Source organism: Artemia franciscana, chromosome 12 (assembly GCF_032884065.1).
Source record: "Artemia franciscana chromosome 12, ASM3288406v1, whole genome shotgun sequence".
Lineage (NCBI taxonomy): Eukaryota > Metazoa > Arthropoda > Branchiopoda > Anostraca > Artemiidae > Artemia > Artemia franciscana.
In genome coordinates this window covers 7,029,790-7,051,774 of record NC_088874.1, presented here as the reverse complement: position 1 = coordinate 7,051,774, position 21,985 = coordinate 7,029,790, and the positions used below count along the sequence as shown (strand labels likewise).

General features: G+C 33.3%; 1 protein-coding gene across 5 annotated transcripts in view; it reads left to right on the top strand.

The window, feature by feature from the left end:
• Positions 1–21,985, top strand: part of LOC136033622 (uncharacterized) — a 193,968-nt gene that overhangs the window by 163,859 nt on the left and 8,124 nt on the right. For 3 of the 5 annotated variants that reach the window (XM_065714414.1, XM_065714416.1, XM_065714412.1), the window contains one exon: positions 13,159–13,776. The exons of 1 other annotated variant lie outside the window; for it this stretch is intronic. In XM_065714414.1, coding sequence (XP_065570486.1) covers positions 13,159–13,296 — 138 coding nt within the window. In that variant the 3' untranslated portion in view covers positions 13,297–13,776. Of the gene's footprint in view, positions 1–13,158; positions 13,777–21,985 lie in introns of those variants that run through there. One more of the 5 variants, XR_010618977.1, reaches the window with a different exon arrangement.

Genomic DNA, 21,985 nt, shown 5'->3' with positions numbered 1-21,985 from the left:
GAGTTGTCAAAAGCGTATAACTCAGGAATAACTTAGGATATTAATTTTAAATTTTCAGGAAGTGATAAGGGAGATGATCAATTGACCAAATTGATATGAAATACTAGTACACTTAAGGCTACAATTATGAAGGTAAAATTCACAAGCATGTTGAGGGGGAATTTGCACTAAATGAAAACAGTTATATGTTACGCCCTTTTGTGGCTGTCAAAAGGGCGTATCTCAGGAATTGATTTGAATATTGAGCTGAAACTTTCGGAAATACCTAAAGGAGAAAAGCAATTGACAAAAAGGCCACATATGCATATCACTACTACCACTAATACCACTGCTACTTTTACTAATACTACTATTGGCAATAAATTACTTCGATTGCAATAACGTGTAATTCTTACAGTACTAAGGAGAAAAGGGCGCCAAAAGGGTGTTAAAAACAAGTATTAGTAAAATTTTTGGAACGGCTTAATGTGTCAAGGTGACATTACCGTGGCATCATGCAAGCAGCGTTAACTGACCAGATGGTAATGTGCACATGCTATTACCGCTTTTAACACTGCTGCTACTACTAATACAACACTAACACTGCAACTACTTCTAGTACAACCGGAACTACTGTGGTAATAGAATTATTAAGGCTGAATCTATTAAGGTAAGATTGGAAAGAACATTGATGGAAAATTCAAACTAAAAAAACTATTTGCATTTAGATTGTCAAAATAGCGAACTTTCAGGTGGATTTTTTGGTTGGGGGGATTTAGGGGAGGGGTCAACGTGGGAGAATCTTCCCTTGGAGGAATTTGTCATGGGAGAAGAGAAATTCCATGAAGGGGGCGAAGGATTTTCTAGCATAATTTAAAAAAAAAAACAATGAAAACGTTTTTTTTTAAATGAAAGGAAGGACCAGCATTAAAACTTAAAACGAACAGAGATTATTTTGCATATGGGGGGTTCATCTCCACCTAAATACTTCACTCTTTACGCTAAGGTATTTTTAGTAATTTCAGCTATTTATTCTACAGCCTTTGTGATTCAGGGGTCATTTTTAAAGAACTGGGACAAAATTAAAGCTTTAGCGTTAAGAGCGAGGTATTAACGAAAAGGCAAACCCCGTCATATACATAAAAAGATATAAGAATATAGAAGTTCGTAACTTAAGTTAATTTGCAAGTTACGTATATTTTTGTTAATAAAAACATTCGTTGAAAATTAAAAATTCTAGTTGCCTTTTTAAGGAACCGAATAATTTGAGGGCAACTAGGCCTCCTCCCCCACCCTTTTTCTCAAAATCGTCTGATCAAAACTAAGAGAAAGCCATGTAGCAAAAAAAAAAAAAAAATAATACACAAATTTCGTTTTGATTATTCATTTGCGCAGAGCCAAAATCAAACATGCATTAATTCTAAAACGTTCAGAAATTAAATAAATAAAAAACAAGTCTTTCTAACTGCAAGTAAGGAGTGGCATTAAACTTTAAAACGAACAGAAATTACTCCGTGTATGAAAGGGGGCAGTTCCCTCATCAACGCCCCACTCTTTACGCAAAAGTTATTTACTGTTTTATAAAGTAGAATTGAGAGGAAGATTCAAAATTTAGCGTAAAGAGCGGGGCGTTGAGGAGGGAACAGCCCCTTTCATACACGGAGTAATTTCTGTTCGTTTTAAGTTTTAATGTCGCTCCTTACTTGCAGTTTAAAAAAACTTGTTTTTTTTTTCTTTCAGACCCCAACACCATAAAATTGAGTATTTTACTTGGTTATGCCATGCCTGTATTTCATTAATATATTTCGAAAGAGCGGAAAGTTTAGCCTTCCCTCGACAGCCAACCAATCCAAATCAAATCCTGTTCCGTCGCTTTTTTAATGTCTGATAATTAGACCCTTTCATAAAATCTGAAGTTAATGTGCTACCTAAGTCGTCCATCACGTAAGAGGGTTAAAAAACGTTTTAACTAAATGGTAGAAAATTACCCCCTAAGGAGGTGTAAAACATAAAATACAATTTTCCGCTTCTTTAGCTTGTTAACTTTTACTCTTGAATAACTTAATAAAAAGAGAGGAAATATTTTGATAGCCTTTGAATTGCTACAATCTACTTTGATTCTTTTTATTTCCTGTTGAAAAGATGTTTAGAATATTTAATGGAATGCACATGTGTCATTTTTCATTTTTTATTAACACTTCATGAACATCACTAAACAAAAACCCTTGGGGGTAAATTCTGTATAAAGCTTTTTATCATGAAAGACATCTAAAATTTATATCCAATAATGCAACATTTTATTCTTCGCAGATGAATAGACTTTTCAGTGTTTCCAGGAGAAAGTGGGGTGATAGAAACCGAGATCCACTTTCCTGAAAACCTTGTTAGTACTTAGTATTCCAGTTTTGCCTCTTATCTTTTAATTACTAACTCAATTCAATAGTCAATTTATATCAAACAGTTCGTGGTAACGAACTGTAGTAAGGAGCGACCTGGCTCAATTGTAAACGAAAGTCTAAAAAACGAAATTTTGCTACTAATAGATACATCAAAAGAATTGGATTTTTATGCTGATTTCAAATATATAAGTTTTATTAAATTTAGTCTTACCCATCAAAAGATACGAGCCTGAGAAAATTTGCCTTGCTGAAATTCACACCATTGCATTCAGCGTATTAGAGAATCCCACTGTAGAAATTTCAAGCACCTATCTACAAAAATGTAGAACTCTTTTTTTTGCCAGAAGACTGATCACGGGTGCGTGTTCATTTGTTTGTTTTTGTTTTTCTTTCTTTTTCCCAAGGGTGATCGTATCCACTCAGTGGTCCTAGGATGTCGCGAGAGGCCTCATTCCAACTGAAATGAAAAGTTCTAGTGCCCTTTTGAAGTGACCAAAAAAATTGGAATTCACTTATACCCCCTCCCACGCTCATTTTTTCCCAAAGTTCAACGGATTAAAATTTTGGGATAGCTATTTTGTTCAACATAGTCGAAAAACATGATAAGATTTAGCACGATTTACTCCCCCATAGTTCACGGGGGAGGGGCTGCAAGTTACAAACTTTGACCAGTGTTTACATACAGTAATGGTTATTGGGAAGTGTACAGATGTTTTCAGGGGGATTTTTTTGGTTAAGGAGGGGGTTGAGGAGAGGGAGCATCGTTGAAGGATCTTTACTTAGAGGAATTTTTCATGGGGGAAGAGAAATTCTATGAGGGGGCGCAGGATTTTCTAGCATTATTTAAAAAGAAAAACAATAAAAAAAAAAACGAAACAGTTTTTCAGCTGAAAGTAAGGAGCAGCATTAAAAACTTAAAACGAACAGACATTATTACGAATATGAGGGGTTCATTTCCTCCTAAATACCTCGCTCTTTCTGCTAAAGTACTTTTAGTAATTGCAACTAATTATTCTACGGCCTTTGTGATTCTGGGGTCATTCTTAAAGAATTGGGACAAAATTTAAACTTTAGTGTAAAGAGCGAGGTATTGAAGAAGGGGCAAACCCCCTCATATATGCAATGAAAATTTAAAAATATTGTAATTTGTGTATATTTATTACTAACAAAAAACTTCGTAAAAAAAATAAATAAAAAGTTCTAGTTGCTTTTATAAGTTACCAAAAATTGGAAGGCAATTAGGCCTCCTTCCCCCACCCCCTTTTTTCTTATAAAAATCGTCCGAACAAAAATATGAGGAAGCCATTTCGACAAAAAAATTAATATGCAAATTGGATTTTAATTATTCATGTGCGGAGAGCCAAAATCAAATCATGCATTAATTTAAAAACATTCAGAAATTAGATAAAAAACAAGTTTTTTTTTAATACAAGCAAGGAGCGACATTAAAACTTAAAACGAACAAAAATAATTCTGTATATGAAAGGGGTTGTCCCCTCCTCAACGCTTCGCTCTTTACGCTAATTTTTTTTTATTGTTTTGAAAAGTAGAGTTGTGAGAAAGAGTCAAAATTTAGCGTAAAGAGCGGGGTGTTGAGGAGGAGACAATCCCTAAAATTTAGCGTAAAGAGCGGGGTGTTGAGGAGGGGACAACCCCTTTCATATACAGAATTATTTCTGTTCGTCTTAAGTTTTAATGTCTCTCCTTACTTGCAGTTAAAAAAAAAACAATTTTTTATTTAATTATTTAGAGCACGACTTTTATTTTAGATGAGAAAAAAGAAAACTGCCAAAACTATGTTTTTTTGTAATAAGTTAAATAATAAAAATAAGCACAAACAAAACTAATGTTTTAGTTTCTAGTGAATTTTGTTCCAGTTTGAATTTTTAAGTTTGGATTTTGTTCCAACTCATATGCATGACCCATGGATCACAAAGGCCATTTAATTAGAATAAATAGCTCTTTTGACAGTAATAAAAAAAACTTTAGCGTAAAGAGCGAGGTATTGATTAGGGGGAGAACCCCCTCATATGTGTAATAACTTATGTTTGTTTTAAGTGTTAGTGTTGCACCTTACTTTCAGTTGAAAATTTTTTTTTAATTTAATTTCTGATCGTTTTTTAAATTATGCTGGGAAATCCGGCTCCCCTTCCTAGAAAATTCCCTTCCCCCTTAAAAAATTTCTGCATGGAAAGATCCTCCCACGCAACCTCTGACCCTCCTCAAACAGAGAAATCCCCCCTGAAAACGTCTGTATGCTTCCCAATAATCAATACTAAATATAAACAACGGGCAAAGCTTATAACTTGCAGCCCTTCCCCTGGGGACTATGGGCGATTAAGTAATCCTTAAAGACAGCTATTAGATTTTTGACTATGCTGAATAAAATGGCTATCTGAAAATTTTGATCGGGTGGCCTTGGGGAAAAGTGAGCGTTGGAGGGGGATCAGTTGCCCTCTAATTTTTGGTCACTTAAAAAGGGCACTAGAACCTTCAATTTTTGTTTGAATGAGTCCTCTCACGATATATTAGGACCACTGGGTGGATACGATGACACCTGACGAAAAAATAAATAAATAAACACGCATTCATGATCTTTCTTCTGGCGAAAACTACATAATTCCACATTTTTTCAGATAAGAACTTGAAACCTCTACAGTAAGATTCTCTGATATGCTGAATCTAATGTTATGATTTTATTAAGGTTCTTTGACTTTTAGGGGTGTTTCTGTATTTTTTCAAAAATAAGTTAATTTTTTCAGGCTCGTAACTATGGGTACGACTAAACTTGATAAAACTTATTTTACTTAAAACTGTTTTTTAGAGTTTGGTTACTATTGAGCCGAGTCGCTGCTTGCTTACAGTTCGTTATCACGAAATCTTTGCAACTATAGCATCTTGTCCTTAAAGAAAAAACAGGCTGATAAAACAGTAGCTTTTGAATACATTTTAGTTTTAATTATCTGTGACTTTATTTTATCAAATGATTGGAAATAAAAGCTAAACCTTTGTTTTCAAGTACTCATTAATATATATTGCACTTCACTGATATATCTTATTAGCTAAGCCAGGCCTGTAAATAGGTTTGTTTTCTGTGGGGGGGCTTAAATTTCAAAGGGAGGCACAATAATTTTCTTGTTCAACTGTTTCTGCATATAGTAGTCCACAAAATAAACGGGCCTGCCTCTAATCTTTTTCATTTTTAATTCTTGTGCTTTTAAGACTCTTCTGGTAGGGGTTTTGCCACTGATCGTATTTTCAAAAATATATCTACTCCACATACCTTAGAAAATACTAGAAATTTGTAGGACTGAGAATATTGCTTTACCTATAGCCCGTTGCCATTCTGATGTAAAATATGTGCTACATATAAAACTGAAAAAACTTATTCAGTCCTAAAATGCAATATTTAAAGAATTTTCGTTCCCATACAAATGCTTTCCTAAAAATATTTTTAAATTGTTGATGTCTTGCAGAATAATGAAATCATGAGATTTGTCATTTGATTTTGGCAAAATGATATGCCATATGTTGTAATCAAAACCTTCATAATGGTCGCCTTTTTCTGCTCCATTATTTTAAAAAAAGAAGGCTGAATACTAGTTTAATTTTATTTCTTAATAGACGAAAATTTTTGGACTAAATGGACCTAATATTTTCAAAGGCAATATATGAAAAAAATATTTCCAATTAATGCATGACTATATTCGAATCTACTGAAGAATTATCATCAAAGTGTAAGTGAAGATTTTGCCGAAGGATTCATATATCAGACCTCTGTATATTACTACATATCATATTCTACCATATATCATTATCTTCATTATCAACCAAATGTCATTATTTACCATACATTATAATTATCTACCATATATCAGACCTCTTAATATTCGTGGTTTGGCACGGGTTTTAACGTCACCCTTTACTTGGTGTTAAAAAATTGATGCTTTTATTCAATTTCTGTCTGTTTTGAGTTTTTCTTATGCTAAAATTTTAGACTGAAATCAATAAGTTTAAGTTTTTTAACTTAAAGCAACTTAAAAGCTTAAGAGCTTAAAAACTTAAAGCGCCATCAAGTGAAAGTCGACACTTTGAAATTAAGTTATTTCATGAACCTTTTTGATGCCATAATCTTTTTTCTGATTACCTTGTGGCCCTAAATGGGACGAATCGCACGAAAAAAGATAGTTCACTGGGGCTTGCTTTCTTCCGATGCGTACAAGGGTGATAGAATATAAAAATAGCCGTTTGGAAGAAGCCTCTATCAATGTTCTTCAAATATTGTTGTCTTATACAATATAATTTGAGACAATGCCCCTCATATTGAACCAAAAGACTCCCCAAGAGAATTTAGAAGATGTTTACCTATAAATTTATTGGAAGCTTCTCTCTTCCTCGCTCTCCACAGAAACCATCTTCAACATCTATTGGAACCCCCCCTCAAAATTCAGAGCTTCAGTGTGAAATGTGTAGTCTCGGCTAGTCTCGGTTGAATCAGTTGATTTAATCAGTTGATCGGTTCAATCAGTTGATCGGTTGAATCAGTTGATTCAATCAGTTGATTCATCAGTTGATCGGTTGATTCAAATGAAGCTTTCAAATTGTTGTCTACAAAAAACGCTAGTTTTTTATGAGCATCATTTAATTGAAGCATAAAATTAAGGAAAAATTTAAAAGTTAAAAAAGGTATTAATAATTTCAAGGCTCTTTGGGTACGAGAGGCTAAAGAACCACCTCCCCCTACTCTGCGTACATGTCTAAGCTTAGTGTTTTCCAAAGTAAAAATTATAAGTAGAAGCTATGCTCCCTGGGTGTTCCCAAAATTTCTTTTAGTCTTCAATATAAGAAATATTGTTCAAATGCTCTAGGTTTGCGAATACATTGTTCTGCGTGGCTTAACACCCCAAAATTACATTAGCACTGCTTTTCTTTTTCTGTTTTTGGTTCTTAATTTTAGCTTCTACCAACCAACAATTCGCTTGCACATCTATACCTGTAATCTTTGGTTTAAAGCTAACAATTTTAATAGGGATTCAATAAAAAAACAAGTTTTTTTTTAACTGAAATTAAGGAGCGGCATTAAAACTTAAAACGAACAGAAATTACTTCGTATGTGAAAGGGGCTGCTCCCTCCTCAACGCCCCGTTCTTTACGCTAAAGTTTGACTCTTTCTCTCAACTCTACTTTTTAAAACAGTAAAACGTTAGCGCAAAGAGCGGGGCGTTGAAGAGGGAGCATCCCCCTTTCACATACGAAATAATTTCTTTTTGTTTTAAGTTTTAATGTCGCTCCTTAATTTCAGTTAAAAAACTTGAATTTTTTTATTTAATATTGAAAGGTTTTGGAATTAATGCATGTTTTGATTTTGGCTTCCGCATATGAATAATTAAAACGAAATTTGCATATTTATTTTTTTGGCTAAATGGCTTCCTCATAGTTTTGATCGAACGAGTTTGAAAAAAAAGGAGCGGGAGAGGAGGCCAGTTGCAAATGTAATAAAAACATGTGAATACAGAAGTTTGTTACGTAAGCTAATTCGTAAGTTACATATATCTTTTACTAGCAAAAACCTTCGTAAAAAATTAAAAATTCTTGTTGCCTTTTTAAGTAACCAAAAATTGGAGGGCATCTAAACAAGGTCTTGTTTTAACTTAAGTGCATGAAAATTGAGTGCAACTTTAGTGCAATGAACATTGAACTTGTGGGTACACCAGTTCACCCTGGATGCTTAGTTCGTCTTTTCAACCTTGCTTAATTGCTTAACTTACTCCTTGCTTACTTGGTTTTCCATATTTTATGTGTAAAAATTGGCGGAGGCAAAGATTGAGCTCATTTGGCATTATCGGCCTTTATAAATGAGAACTATGAAATACATCTTTTATAGAAATAATTAGCTAAATTTATTTCAACTGAAAACAAGTCAGAAGCAGTGCTATGAAAAATTAAACTTTTGAAACTTTAAAACTCGGTAAACATTCACTAATTGGTATATTTCATTAGTTTTCTTACAAATGAAATATAAATCTTATTCCAAATCCTGTCATCATGGTGGCGCAAAGACATTTATTCTGGAGAAACAAAAATTTTCTTTGCTAGAATAAATACTGGATTTTCCTGAGAAACCATTATTGCTGGAAAAATTAATCTGAAAGAGGAAATTTTTCCCGGAAAAAAACTCTTCTTTAGGGCCCCCTCTTTGCTCATGCTCTGAAATAACAGGCGTTAATATACACATTATTTCTTTTTACATAGCTTCAAAAGTGACCAGGGATTAATTCTGACATATTTACGATAAACTAGCTTATTTCGTTAAAATACTGGATTTCTAAGTTTTCAGCTCCACTGAAGTTAGTGAGAAAATATATTCTACCTGACATCGGGCTTTTATATTTTATATCAGTTTTCTTGTTTGCACTAGACAATTAATTAAATTTATTATATTTAAAACACCCTCTTTTTACTACTAAATGGATTATTAAGTGTTTCTGATCTCACAGGTCACCTGACCTACAGGTTACCTAAGGTAAGATTAGTGGGTCATAATGGATACCAAAATGAGAACTGAAATATGAAAACTTGAGAACTACATATATCAGGAATGGGGGGCATCCCAAACCTTGTAAGGTCTTTATGATTGATTAAATAAAAAAACAAGTTTTTTTAACTGAAAGAAAGGAGCGACATTAAAACTTAAAACGAATAGAAATTACCCCGTATATGAAAGGGGATGCTCCCTCTTCATTGTCCTGCTCTTTACGCTAAATTTTTTACTGTTTTAAAAAGTAGAGTTGAGAGAAAGAGTCAAACTTTAGCGTAAAGAGCGGGACGTTGATGAGGAAGCATCCCCTTTCATATACGAAGTATTTTCTGTTCGTTTTCACTTTTAATGTCACTCCTTACTTTCCGTTAAAAAAACTTGTTTTTTTTATTTAATTTCTGAACGTTTTTGAATCAATGCATGTTTTGATTTTGGCTCTCCGCAGATAAATAATTAAAATGGAATTTGCATTTTTTTTTTTGCTAAATGGCTTTCTCATAGTTTTGGTCGAATGATTTTGAGCAAAAAGGAGCAGGGGAGGAGGCCTAGTTGCCCTCCACTTTTTTGGTCACTTAAAAAGGCAAATAGAACTTTTAATTTTTTTTACGAATGTTTTTATTAGTAAAAGATATACGTAACTTACAAATTAGCTTACGTAACGAACTTCTGTATTCTCATGTTTTTATTACGTATATGAAGGGGTTCGGCAATCGCAAAAGCCAATAGAATAAATAGTTGAAATTACTAAAAATACTTTAGCGTAAAGAACGAGGTATTAGGAGGAGGTGAGCCCATCATATGCGTAATAATTTATGTTCGTTTTAAGTTTTAATGCTTCTCCTTACTTTCAGTTGAAATACTTTTTCATATTTATTTTTTCATTGTTTTTTTTATAATGCTAGAAAATCGTGCGCTCTCTTCATGAAAATTTTATTCCCCGATGACAAATTCCTCCAAGGAAAGTTCCCCCAGCATATCCCCCTCTTCTCAACTCCCCCCACAACCTAAAAATCCCCCTGAAAACGTATGTACACTTCCAAATAACCATTACTATATGTAAGCACTGGTCAAAGTTTGTAACTTGTGGCCCCTCCCACGGGGACTGTGGGGGAGTAAGTCGTCCCCAAAGACATAGTTATAAGGTTTTTTGACTACGCTGAATAAAATGGCTATCTCAGAATTTTGATCTGGTGACTTTGGGAAAATAATTAGCTCGGGAGGGGGCCTAGATGCCCTCTAATTTTTTTGGTCACTTAAAAAGTGCACTAGAACTTTTTGTTTACGTTAGAATGAGCCCTCTCACAAGATTCTAGGACCACTGGGTCGATACGATCACCCCTGGAAAAAAAAAAACAAAAACAAACAAACAAACAAATAAACACGCATCCGTGATCTGCCTTCTGGCAAAAAATACAAAATTCCACGTTTTTTAGATAGGAGCTTGAAACTTCTACATTAGGGTTCTCTGATACGCTGAATCTGAATGGTGTGATTTTCATTAAGATTCTATTACTTTTAGGGGTTGTTTCCCTCTACTTTCTAAAATAAGGCAAATTTTCTCAGGCTCGTAAATTTTGCTGGGTAAGACTAAACTTGATTAAACTTATATATTTAAAATCAGCATTGAAATGCGATACTTTTTATGTAGCTATTGATATCAAAATTCCATTTTTTAGAGGTTTGGTTACTATTGAGCCGGGTCGCTCCTTACTACAGTTCGTTACCACGAACTGTTTGAAAAACTCAGAGGGGCTTTTGGCTCCTGCAATTTTAAAATGTATAAATTTTCTAAGTCTTTCAACTCCACTGATGTTGAAAGAAATATAGTTTACTTTTCATCTGGCTTTTTGTATTTTATCTTAGTTTTCTTGTATGCAATAGGCTATAAATTGTTTTTGCTTTTGTATTCAACTAATGGCTTTAGACAATTTGCTAGAATCATTGCCGCTGTTGATGGTATTGCCATTGTTATCCTTGGAGCTACTAATGTTTCTGATAAAAAAAAAAAAAAAGGCCAGAGTATCTACGCTACATTTCTATAATAAAAGCGGACCTTGACCTATATAGAAACAGTTTGGAACTGAACATAAAAGGGAAAACCTTCGGTAAATTCTTAGCCATAATGTTTGCGCTTAACATCCAGAAGTTCGTACGAGTTTTTCAAGATTTAGCCTACACCGAGCAATGTGATATAAGTTAAGACGCGGCAACGTCTATACCACTCCCTGCCCTGATCCTGAAATTTGAATATTTGAGCCACACAGTGCCACCTTTAGGCCTTTTTGACAGAAAATAGCCAGCTTCAATGGGTATTGTTGCCACTCTCAGCTAGAGCCGAGGGAAACACCATAGCTTCTGCCTTTGGTACTCGTATTTTTCTTCTATTTATGTAGCCAATGTGCTTTATTGTTTTAAAATCGTTTTTCGTAAACATGAGCTTTTTTTACATTTTATTATCATTCATCAATGTCAAAAGAGGAACTCCAGCTAAATCTGTTTTTACAATATAAATATGAGTTCAAGTTGAACTGTTCAACTAGAAAATAAAGGGTTATACTTTTAACAAAATAAAGAAAAGCTTTCTTGCGCATTGCGGTGTACTATAGATAGAGCCTAAGTAGTACTAAACTTTTCCCTTTATATAAGACAAAAGTAAAAACATCATTTTGCTTATAAAAACATTTATTTTGGCTTAATTAGAGTCAACACAGCTCTAAGTGGGTACCTACAGAAATCTGGGGAAGGTTAAAAGGAAAGGTATAAAAAGAAAAACACAGGGTGGCTGGCCCCTAGCTCTCCCCCATTGCACTTCCCGGCTGAGAGGCGATGGAACGGAGATTTACACCGCCAGCAAAACCATGATTCTCTTTGTTTTTCTTTTGGTTGCTTCAAAATTTTTAAGTTGCTTCAAAATTTTTAAATTTTTAAGACAATACAATTTTTAAGACAAAAATTTTTAAGACAATAGTTTTTGTCTTTGCTACCATTAAACACTTGTAGATAAGCCAAACTATATAGTAAAATCCATAAAAGGTCAAGCAACACCAATCTGTTGATCCCCAACACAACTAAACCTTGAAAGAAAAGTTACAGCTTAAGCTATTTGTTGCCATGTGTTTTAGTTTATAGTTGATGTGTTTAGTTTATGTGTTTTATGTGTTTTTTTTAGTTTATGTGTTTTTTTTAGTTTATTTGTTTTTTTTATTGTGTTTAGTTTGTGTGTTTTGTGTGTTTTTTTTAGTTTATGTGTTTTTATTAGTTTATGTGTTTTTTTTATTGTGTTTAGTTTATGTGTTTATGTGTTTAGTTTATGTGTTTTTTTTTAGTTTATGTGTTTTAGTTTAGTTTATGTGTTTTAGTTACGGATTTATCAAATTTTTTTTTTATTTGATGGCCACTACTACCGAAAACTGCAAAACTGCGTATTGTTTGTTAAAAATTTACTTACCAAATTTCTCTAATCTATAAAATACATTTTATTGCGTAAATTATTCCTTAACTTATTCAAATAATCATATTTCATTGTTACTGTCTTTGATGCTTTATGAGGAGTTGAAAAGCAATATTAATTAGCAACATACGATGTATACATTAAGGCTAAATCTTCAATCTGAAGAATAAGAGAGAAAAAAAGTCAATCCTATGTTAATGTAATTTTACTGGTAACAAAGGGCGCATCCACCTCCCATTATATCTCTGCCTGTCTCTCTCTTTATCTCTTCTCTCTTTCTTTCTCTCTCTCTCCCTCTCTCTTTCTCTCTCTCTCTCTCTCTCTCTCTTTCTCACTCAATTAGACTCTTTTGCTCTTCTCTCTTTAAATTGTCAGATGTTACAATTTTTCGTCTGGTATTTTCACTTGAAAAATGAATACGTCTATTGTCTGAATTTTCTTGTTGTAGCACCATACGGCACATGCACTTAGGCTAAATTTTAAATTTGAAGAGAGAGAGAGAGAGAGAGTGAAAGAAAGTCAATCCTACGTTAATACAATTTTATTGGTAACAAAGGCCACATCCACCTCTCGTTATATCTCTGTTTGTCTCTCTCTTTATCTTTTTTCTCTTTCTCGCTCTTCCTCTCTCTCCTCTCACTCAATTACACTCTTTTGCTCTTCTCTCTTTAAATTGTCAGATGTTGCAATTTTTCGTCTGGTATCTTCATTTGAAAAATGAATACGTCTATTGTCTGAATGATTTTAATGCATATGTATCATTCTTTTTTTTTATATCTTTTTTTTTGTAGTTGCAGGATGGGGAAGCAACAGCTGGCAACGTTGGAAAATCATTGCAAAGAAAGACACAAAGCAATCCACAATTGTATACAGCTCGCTCGAAGGGTGTCCTCAATGTCAAATTTCCTGTGGATATCCGTAGGAAATAGAAACCAATTGATAAAAATTGGACGTGGACTGTAACGTTTGCTTATTTATGCTACATGCAAATTGTGTCAACTGCCGAATAATGGCTCAGCTCTGGGAAACCTTAAATGATCAATTAATATCTAAAGTGTTTATAAAGTGTAAAAATCTGATGCTGAAATGTGGTCCAAGGGTTTGTGAAAAAGAACAAAATGCCAAGTTTACTCAGAGATGTTTCCATAAGGGTACTCATTAGAACTGAGAAGGATTATGAATGAATGAACGAATGAATGTATTTAAAGCCATTTTTCAGGCCGTATACATACATATACAACCACAAACAGATAGTAAGACCCTTCCGGACAAAATTAATGTTCAAAAGTAAAATTCCTCACAAAGGCAAAACTGTTCAATTACCTATGCAAACCAGTGAAAATTACCAGTGTGTATTTTGTTTCTCTTTTCTGTGATAAATATATTATAATAAAGCTTTATTTATTCAAGTTGGATTTATTAATGATAATTTATATAAAAGCCACTATAAAAGCTTAGTAACGACAAACACAAAGTTAAAAAAAAAACTCTAAAAAAATCTAAATACCAAAAATGCAATAAACAGGTCTCCTTTTTAGAAAAATCGGAAACAATCGCAGACGGCACTAATAGTAGTCGCAGTAGGTCTTGTAGAGTTTTAGCGACACTTTACAGTTTTTTTCTATTATTAACTATTTTCTAGTACCCAATCTGAATGTTAAACTTAGCATCAGAATGTGTACGAATGGAAAAGACAGTAAATAATTTGTAATCAGAACTCTGAACCTTGGTATATTCAACGTAAGCAAAGGAAATATTTTGTCGAAATCTTGAAGAAACCAAACATTAAAAGAAAAAAAAATTAGTTATCAACATTCAGGGAAAGTTCAATAGTGGAGAGAAAAAGCCCGAAAAAACACTATTTTCTAAGATGATGGTTTTAGTTGCTTCAAATAATGTTATTTATAGGCGGAATCTTGCTCTCGTCTGTGTTACCATGTTAAATCATTAAAAAAACTAAACTAATTAGTTAAATTTGATAACATGTTCTGTTCGTAAAAATTAAAAAAGTAATATCCTGTTGATTCTCAAGGACAGCTAAACCTTCAAAGGAATGCTGCAATTTCTTAAGCTATTTACTACAGTCTGTTTTTTGGCTTATTTTTTACTTAAAATTTCACTCTTGTTTCTTTTTTTTCAAATTTGGATCCCACTACTACCAAAGTACATAACTGCATTTAGAGGCATTTTTTTGTAAAAGTTAAATTTTTTTTTTTTTCAGAATCTTTTAACGATATATATAGTATAGTGGGCTTCACTATAGCACGATATTTAAAAACCCAACACAAATGCTCACAATTTATCAAAAAAGAAAATTATCTGAGACTTACCACTTTAACAAATTTACCCATCCTGTCAAAATCAAGAGCATAAAAAAATTGTGTTGATTCTAAATATATAAAATTTCTTAAATTTAATGCTATTAATGAAAGACTATCAGCCCGTGAAAAATTGCTGAATTTACAAAAAGTGAACAGAAAACCCCCCAAAATAGAAGTAACCTCAATAAAAATCACATCATTAGATTCAGCATATCTGAAAGCACCATTGTACAAGGTTTAAAACTCCTATCTACAAAAATTTGTAATTTTGAATTTTTTTTCATTCCAGAAGGTTCACGGATGCGATTTATTTGTTTGTTTTTCGCTAAAGATTGAGTTTTTGTGCGTTTTTGTTTGTAATTTCTGCTCGTTCTACGTTTAATTTACTCCTTACTTTCATCTGAAATTTGGTTTTGTTTAATAAACTAATGAACCACTATAACATTCGGTCCCCAACTGGAAAAAACAAACAAGTTTTTTCGACTTAATTTTTGCCTTAGCCAACTTCCATTTGAAAAAAATAAATTAATTTCTGATCGATTTTCAAATCATACCAGAAATATCTCCCTCTGTAGAAAATTTTACTGGAAACCCCCCCCCCCCATCCAATGGAAAGTTTCTCCTATACAAAATTATACCGTGGAAAACTTCTCAAGTGAGAAATCCCCTCCTTAAGAAAAATATTCCCCAGACAGTTTCATCCCCGCTGAAAATTTCCTCGGGACGACTCCCCATAACACCTTCATATGTAAAACTGAGCAATCAAAAAGAGAGTAAGACAATTCTCCCTGTGTAAAATTTCCCCTAGGGGTAAAATGCTTTTACCCCCAGAAACTCCCCCCTCCCCCACGGAAAATTTCTCTCGTGTAAGATCCATCCCACAGAAAATTTTCCTCATGAAAACTGGCTGCATAACCTTCATCCGAATAAAGAATACTATGTATAAACAATGGGCAAATCTCGTAACTTATAGCCATTTTCCCAGGGAGTAAGGGGTTCATGGAATCCCCAAAGGCATTTTATTGGACCATTCAACTATATAGAAGAGGATGGTTATCTAAATATTTTGTCTAGATGACTTTGGACCAAAAAGAGGTGTTAGAAGAAGCTATTTGCCCACCAATCTTTTTGTTTCTTAAAAAGAGCACATAAATTTTAATTTACGCTTGAATGAGCTGTCCACGATCTTCTGGACCAACGGTTCAAAATGATTCCCCTTAGGAAAAAAAAAAACAAATAAGCACACTTGGAACCTCCTTCTGGAAAAAAAAACACTAACAAAACTCCCTAATTATGCAGATGGGAGTTTAAACCCTCTATAGTAGAGTTCTCTAAAACTTTGCATATGATGGTGCGATTTTCTTTCAGATTTCAAGACTAGCACACTAATTCTGCTAATTCATTTTCACCCTCCAACATGGTGAAACCTTGATACTGTCCTAAAAACTTCAAAATACTGTCCTAAAAACTTCATAAATTGGAAGAACCTAAAGAGACCTGTTGCAAAACCCTGATTTTTTAGTATGAATAGACCTAAGATAGGTGCATGGGTAAAAAATGTTTTTATTTTCATAAATTAATTTATAATTAATTTATAATTAATTAATTTATTAATAATAAATTAATAAATATAATTAATTAATAATTAATTATAATTAATTTATATAATTAATTTATAATTATATAATTAATAATATAATTATTTATAATTAATTATATTAATAATTATAATTAATTATAATTAATTTAATTAATTAATTTATAATTAATAATTAATTTATACCCTATAATTAATTTATACACTTAGAGCTAGGTCAATTCTGGCTGAGCATATAGAGTCACACCAAACCAAATAACCAGCGACACCAGGACTCGAGCGTCTGTCCTCGCGGACAAAGGATTTCAAGACTTGCATGCTAACTTTGTTTATTTTTTTTAACCGTTTAACGTGGTGACACACTGATACTGTCCTAAAAACTTCCTAATGTTGAACAAGCAAAAGAGGCCTCTTAGATAAACCTTAGGGGTATTGATGATATTCCTAGTACTTAGAATTCGAGACATCGATTCGTCAGTGAATATCCATCATCAGAAAATTCCTCCTTTCTCGAAGTATGGTTCAAAGCATATGTGAAGTCTATCTATTAAGATAGTCGTTTCAAGGGTACAAAGAAAATTGAATCCAGTCATATTTACAAGCAGTCTAAGGTTACATTTTTCATTTTCCGCTTACTTTTTGACATTCTGTACTGGAAGTATGGGGCTTTCAACTAAACAAAGAAATAGAAGTGCTTTTAGGTTAAAATAAGCTGTTTATTTTAGGTCTTGGATCAGAAGCAATTCAAATTTCGAAATCTTTATAAGAGACTTTTGTCGTTTACCAAATTACGTTCTTTCGAAAAGATTAAACACGGAAGCTTTTAACATCTATCTTCCAAGGTAATTGTTTCTTATCTCCTCGATGGAAAATGACAATTTTCTTTTCTTTTAAATAGTCGTTTTTTGTAAGGACTTGATGAATGTTTGCACTCAGAGATAACAATTACAGGATCACCATTTGCAAAGAAATTATACAGTTTCACCAAAATAATAAAAGGAAAGGACTAGAAGAAAATGTTTGTATTGATATAGAGCCTTCAAGCTTTTTTTTGTCACTCAAAAGCAATCTATTGACAGAAATTTTTGTCAAAGTTCGAATTTGCAGGTTTTATAAAAAGTTCAAAAATCCGAGAATGAAGGCCAAATTTTGGCGTAAAGACCAAGGTATTAGTAGTATTGCCATTCCAGACAGAGAGAGAGAGAACAACCTTATTTGGGCACTAAAGATTGTCTATAGTCCAGAGGCCACGCCTGAGGGCTGTCCTATTTAAATGTCAGATAAACAGAACTTGAAACACATAATTGAATTTGAATCTAGGTCGTACTATTCAATGAGAGAGCCCAAAAAATTTGTAAACTCGTTACTTAACACATTTTTTTTGCGTGTAAGGTTCATCTCTCTGATAGAAAATTAACACTATTGGAATTAATAATGAGCAACATTTTGAGAAAGAGAAAAACAAAATATCTTCTGATCCCGTCAACTGAAGATTCGATAGTCAAGTGAATTAAACAGTCAATTTTGACACTCTGTTACTTACAATGCCAAATATAATAATTTTCAATCTTTTCACCATTTTTGCTTATGCGTAATGTGTTATAATTCCTCACCTTTTATCAAAGCACACATTGAAAATACTTTAAGTTTGACTCCATTTAATGTTATAAACAGAATCCAGACAATATGAAAATCGAAATTTTACAAAGATCAAAATTTATATTTACAAAATTCGGTAATCCATGTGTTTCCAACGAATGCTAAGATTAAATTGAAAATGCTTAGATACTAATTGAGTTTACCGGTTGAAATTTTTATCTAATTTGGCAATCTGAAATGCATTTTTTAGCTTGCGGGTATGTATTAATTGAGAGGTAAAGTTAAACTGGTCAAAATAGTGCTTTAAACACATAGATTCAGAAACACAATTACACAAAAATGGACACAGAGACAACACCCGCCCAGACACATAGACACAGAAAGAGAGACATAAAAAAACAGGCAGTCAGACACACAGGCAGAGACACACGAACATACAAAGACCGAAACGGGGACAAGCAAACACCCGCATAAGCAAATAGGCACAGAGAATGAGAGACAATCAAAAATCCATTCAGAAACACAGGCCCAGAGAGATAATAAGACACACAAACACACAAAGTCAGTCACGCAAAGACAGACGTGAGGACAAGGGACAAGCACACATCTGCTCAGAAAGTCGGGTACAGAGAGATAGATACAGATAGAGAAAGAGAAAGAAAGGAAGAGAGAGAGAGAGAGAGAGAAAAAAATAAATACAAACACACAGAGTCGGAAAAACAAACACACAAAGAGAAGCAAGCAAACACCCACTGAGACAAACTGGCGGAGAGAGAGCAAGAGAGACAAACAAACACCATAGATTCAGAAACATAAAAACACAAAGACAGACATGGAGATAAGCAAACACCAGCCCAGACATATAGGCACAGAGAGTGAGAGACAAGCAAACAATCACTCGGACATACAAGCAAATAGAGAGAGAGAAAGAGAGAGAGAGAGAGAGAGAGGAGAGAGAGAGAGAGAGAGAGAGAGAGACAGAGAGAGAGAGAGAGAGAGAGAAACAAAACATATACAAACACACAGAGTCAGACACACAGAGTAAGACAGGCAGAGACACAGGCGAAAACCCACTCAGACACACAAGCGCAGAGGGAGAGAGAGAGAAACAAACAGCCATTAAGACAAAGAGGCACAAAGACCTTGAAGTATCCTAAGGACTAAAAGGTTGAACTCTGTTGAATATAAAGCTTAAACAAATGAATTCAGTTCGACTTTGTTTATTAATTAATTTTTTGCTAAGGAATAAAAGGTTTAATTCTGACACTCATTCAGAGAAACAGGCACAGAGAGTGAGAGACAAAACACATACAAATGCACAGATTCATAAATACAAACAGACAAAGACAGACACGGGAAAAAGCATACACCCCCCTATCATAGAGGCAGGGGAGAGAGAGAGAGAGAGAGAGAGAGAGAGAGAGAGAGAGAGAAAGATATATATATATATATATATATATATATACATATATATATATATATATATAAATATATGTATATATATATATAATATATATATATATATATACATATATATATATATATATATATATATATATATATATATATATATATATATATATATATATAAACACCTACAAAATACACACAAGCACAGTGACAGAGACAAGCAACAGGCAGTCAGAAACATAGGCAGAGAGAGAGAGAGAGAGAGAGAGAGAGAGAGAGAGAGAGAGAGAGAGAGAGAGAGAGAGAGAGAGAGAGAGGAGAGAGAGAGAGAGGAGAGAGGAGAGAGAGAGAGCTCTTCTTGAAACGCAAAATACTTCTTACAAAACAAAAAATATTTTTACAAAACAAAACTACATCCCAAGAAATCACAAATACTTCTTATGAAGCGAAAAAATTCTTACAAAAGGAGAATACATCCTAAGCAATCACAAACAGTTCTTACACAATACAAAACACATCCCAAAAGATCAACATTATTCTTTAAGAAATACAAAATACTTCTTAGAAAAAAATTCCTTGCAAACGTCGAAAAATCAGAAATTGCTCTTACAAAATACAAAATATATGTTACAAAGCAAAAAATACTTCTTAAAAAGCAAAACATAATTCTTACATAAGAAAATACATATTGTGATTTAACTTCATTGGTTCGTATTTTTGTAAGCAAACCCCTTTGTGGTGCCCCCCCCCCAAAAAAAAACATCCTAAGAAATCAACAATTCTTTGTACATCACAAACTACTTCTTACAAAACAAAACAAATCTTACGAAACAAAAATACAACAAATTCTTCTAAAAAAACACAAAATACTTCTTACAAAACAACAAATAATTTTTACAAAACAAAAATATATCCTATAAGAAATCACAAATTCTTCTTACGAAGCAAAAATAATTCTTAAAAAATTGGAATGCATCCTAAACAATCACAAATGGTTCTTACAAAGTACAAAATACTTCCTAAAAGATCGCAAATTATTCTTACAAAGTACAAATACTTCTTACAAAACTAAAATAATTCTTAAAAAACAAAAATACATCCTAAAAGATCACAGATTCTTCTTTCAAAATACAAAATACTTCTTACAAAACAAAAACACATCCTAATAAATCAGAGATCCTTCTTACAAAATACGAAATCCTTCTTACAAAACAAAAAATACTTGTTACACAATGAAAAATACTTCTTACAAAGGAAAAAATTATTCTTACAAAGCAAAAGTACATCCTAAGAAATTACAAATTCTTCTTACGCCGCAAAAAATGCTTCTTACATAGCAAAAAATTCTTACGAAACAAAAATAGATGCCAAAAGAACACAAATTCTTCTTACAAAATCATGCTGGGAAGCCCTCAAGTGGAATTTTTCTCGGAAATACCCTCTTCCCCATCGAAAATTTGATAAAGTGAAAAATTCCCCAATGGAGATTTTCTTCTACGGGAAATCCCCCCCTATCGTCAAAAAAACTCCTAACAATTCCATCCCCCATATAACTTTCCTCTGACAATTCCCCCCAGAACGTCTCCACATGTAAAATAGAGTCGGCAAAGAGAAAACAAGACAAATAAAAAGAATTATGTATAGAACATCTGGCAAAATCTCAAGTGTAAGGTTTTCCCTAGAAAGTTAAACACCAGAAACTTCCCTCCTTATGGAAAATTTCTCCCTGAGCAAAATCCCTCTAAATCAGATACCTCCCCCTCTCCGCAAAAAAGGTCTTTATACTTCCTAATAATAAATGCTACACATAAACTATAGAAAAATTTCACAAATACAGCCATTCCCCCAGGAGCTGTGGGAAGAGGGCTTTTATCCCCAAATGCATAGATATTTGACTTTTCAACGATGCTAAAAAGAAAAACTATCTCAAAGTTTTTTTTAGGGCGACTTTGGGGAACAACAGGGCGTGGAAGTGAGGCTAGTAGCCCTCTAATCTTTTGGGTAACTTAGAAAGGGCACTAGAACTTTTAATGTTTGTTAGACTGAGCCCTCTCCTGATATTCTAGGACCACTTTGTTCCCTGTAACTCTTGGGCGAAAACAACAAATAAACACGTACACGTCTTTGTTCTGGGAAAAAGCGCAAAATTGCACATTTTTGGTGATGTGAGCTTAAGACCTCTACTGTGACGTTCTCTGATACGCTGAATCTGAGGGTGCAAATTTTACTTTACCTTTTTAGAGTGTTTTTCTCAAAAATCCAGAAAATATTATCAAGGTCGTAGCTTTTGATGGGTAACAGTAAAACCTAATGAATTTTATATGTTTGTAATCAGCACAAAAAATAAAGTCTTTGAATTATCTATTGATTTCCGATTTTTAAAGTTACGGTTACTATTGACCCGAGCCGCTTCGTACTTACAATTAGCTACCACCGACTGTTTAACTCTATGGCTAGAATAGCTCTGTATCTGCAACAATATGTTTTTCAGTTTTTCCTTTTTTTGTGCGTGATTCCTCGATATAATCGCTGTGATTCCTCTATATCATGCTCAAAAAAAGGAAAAGAAACAGCTCCATTAATAACAGACCTTTTTTAGCATTATTTGTTAATCATACGACATTATTTTTTGTTTATGATTCATTATGCTTGTGACATGTGTTGCTAAGTTATTTCAAAATTTGAATCCTA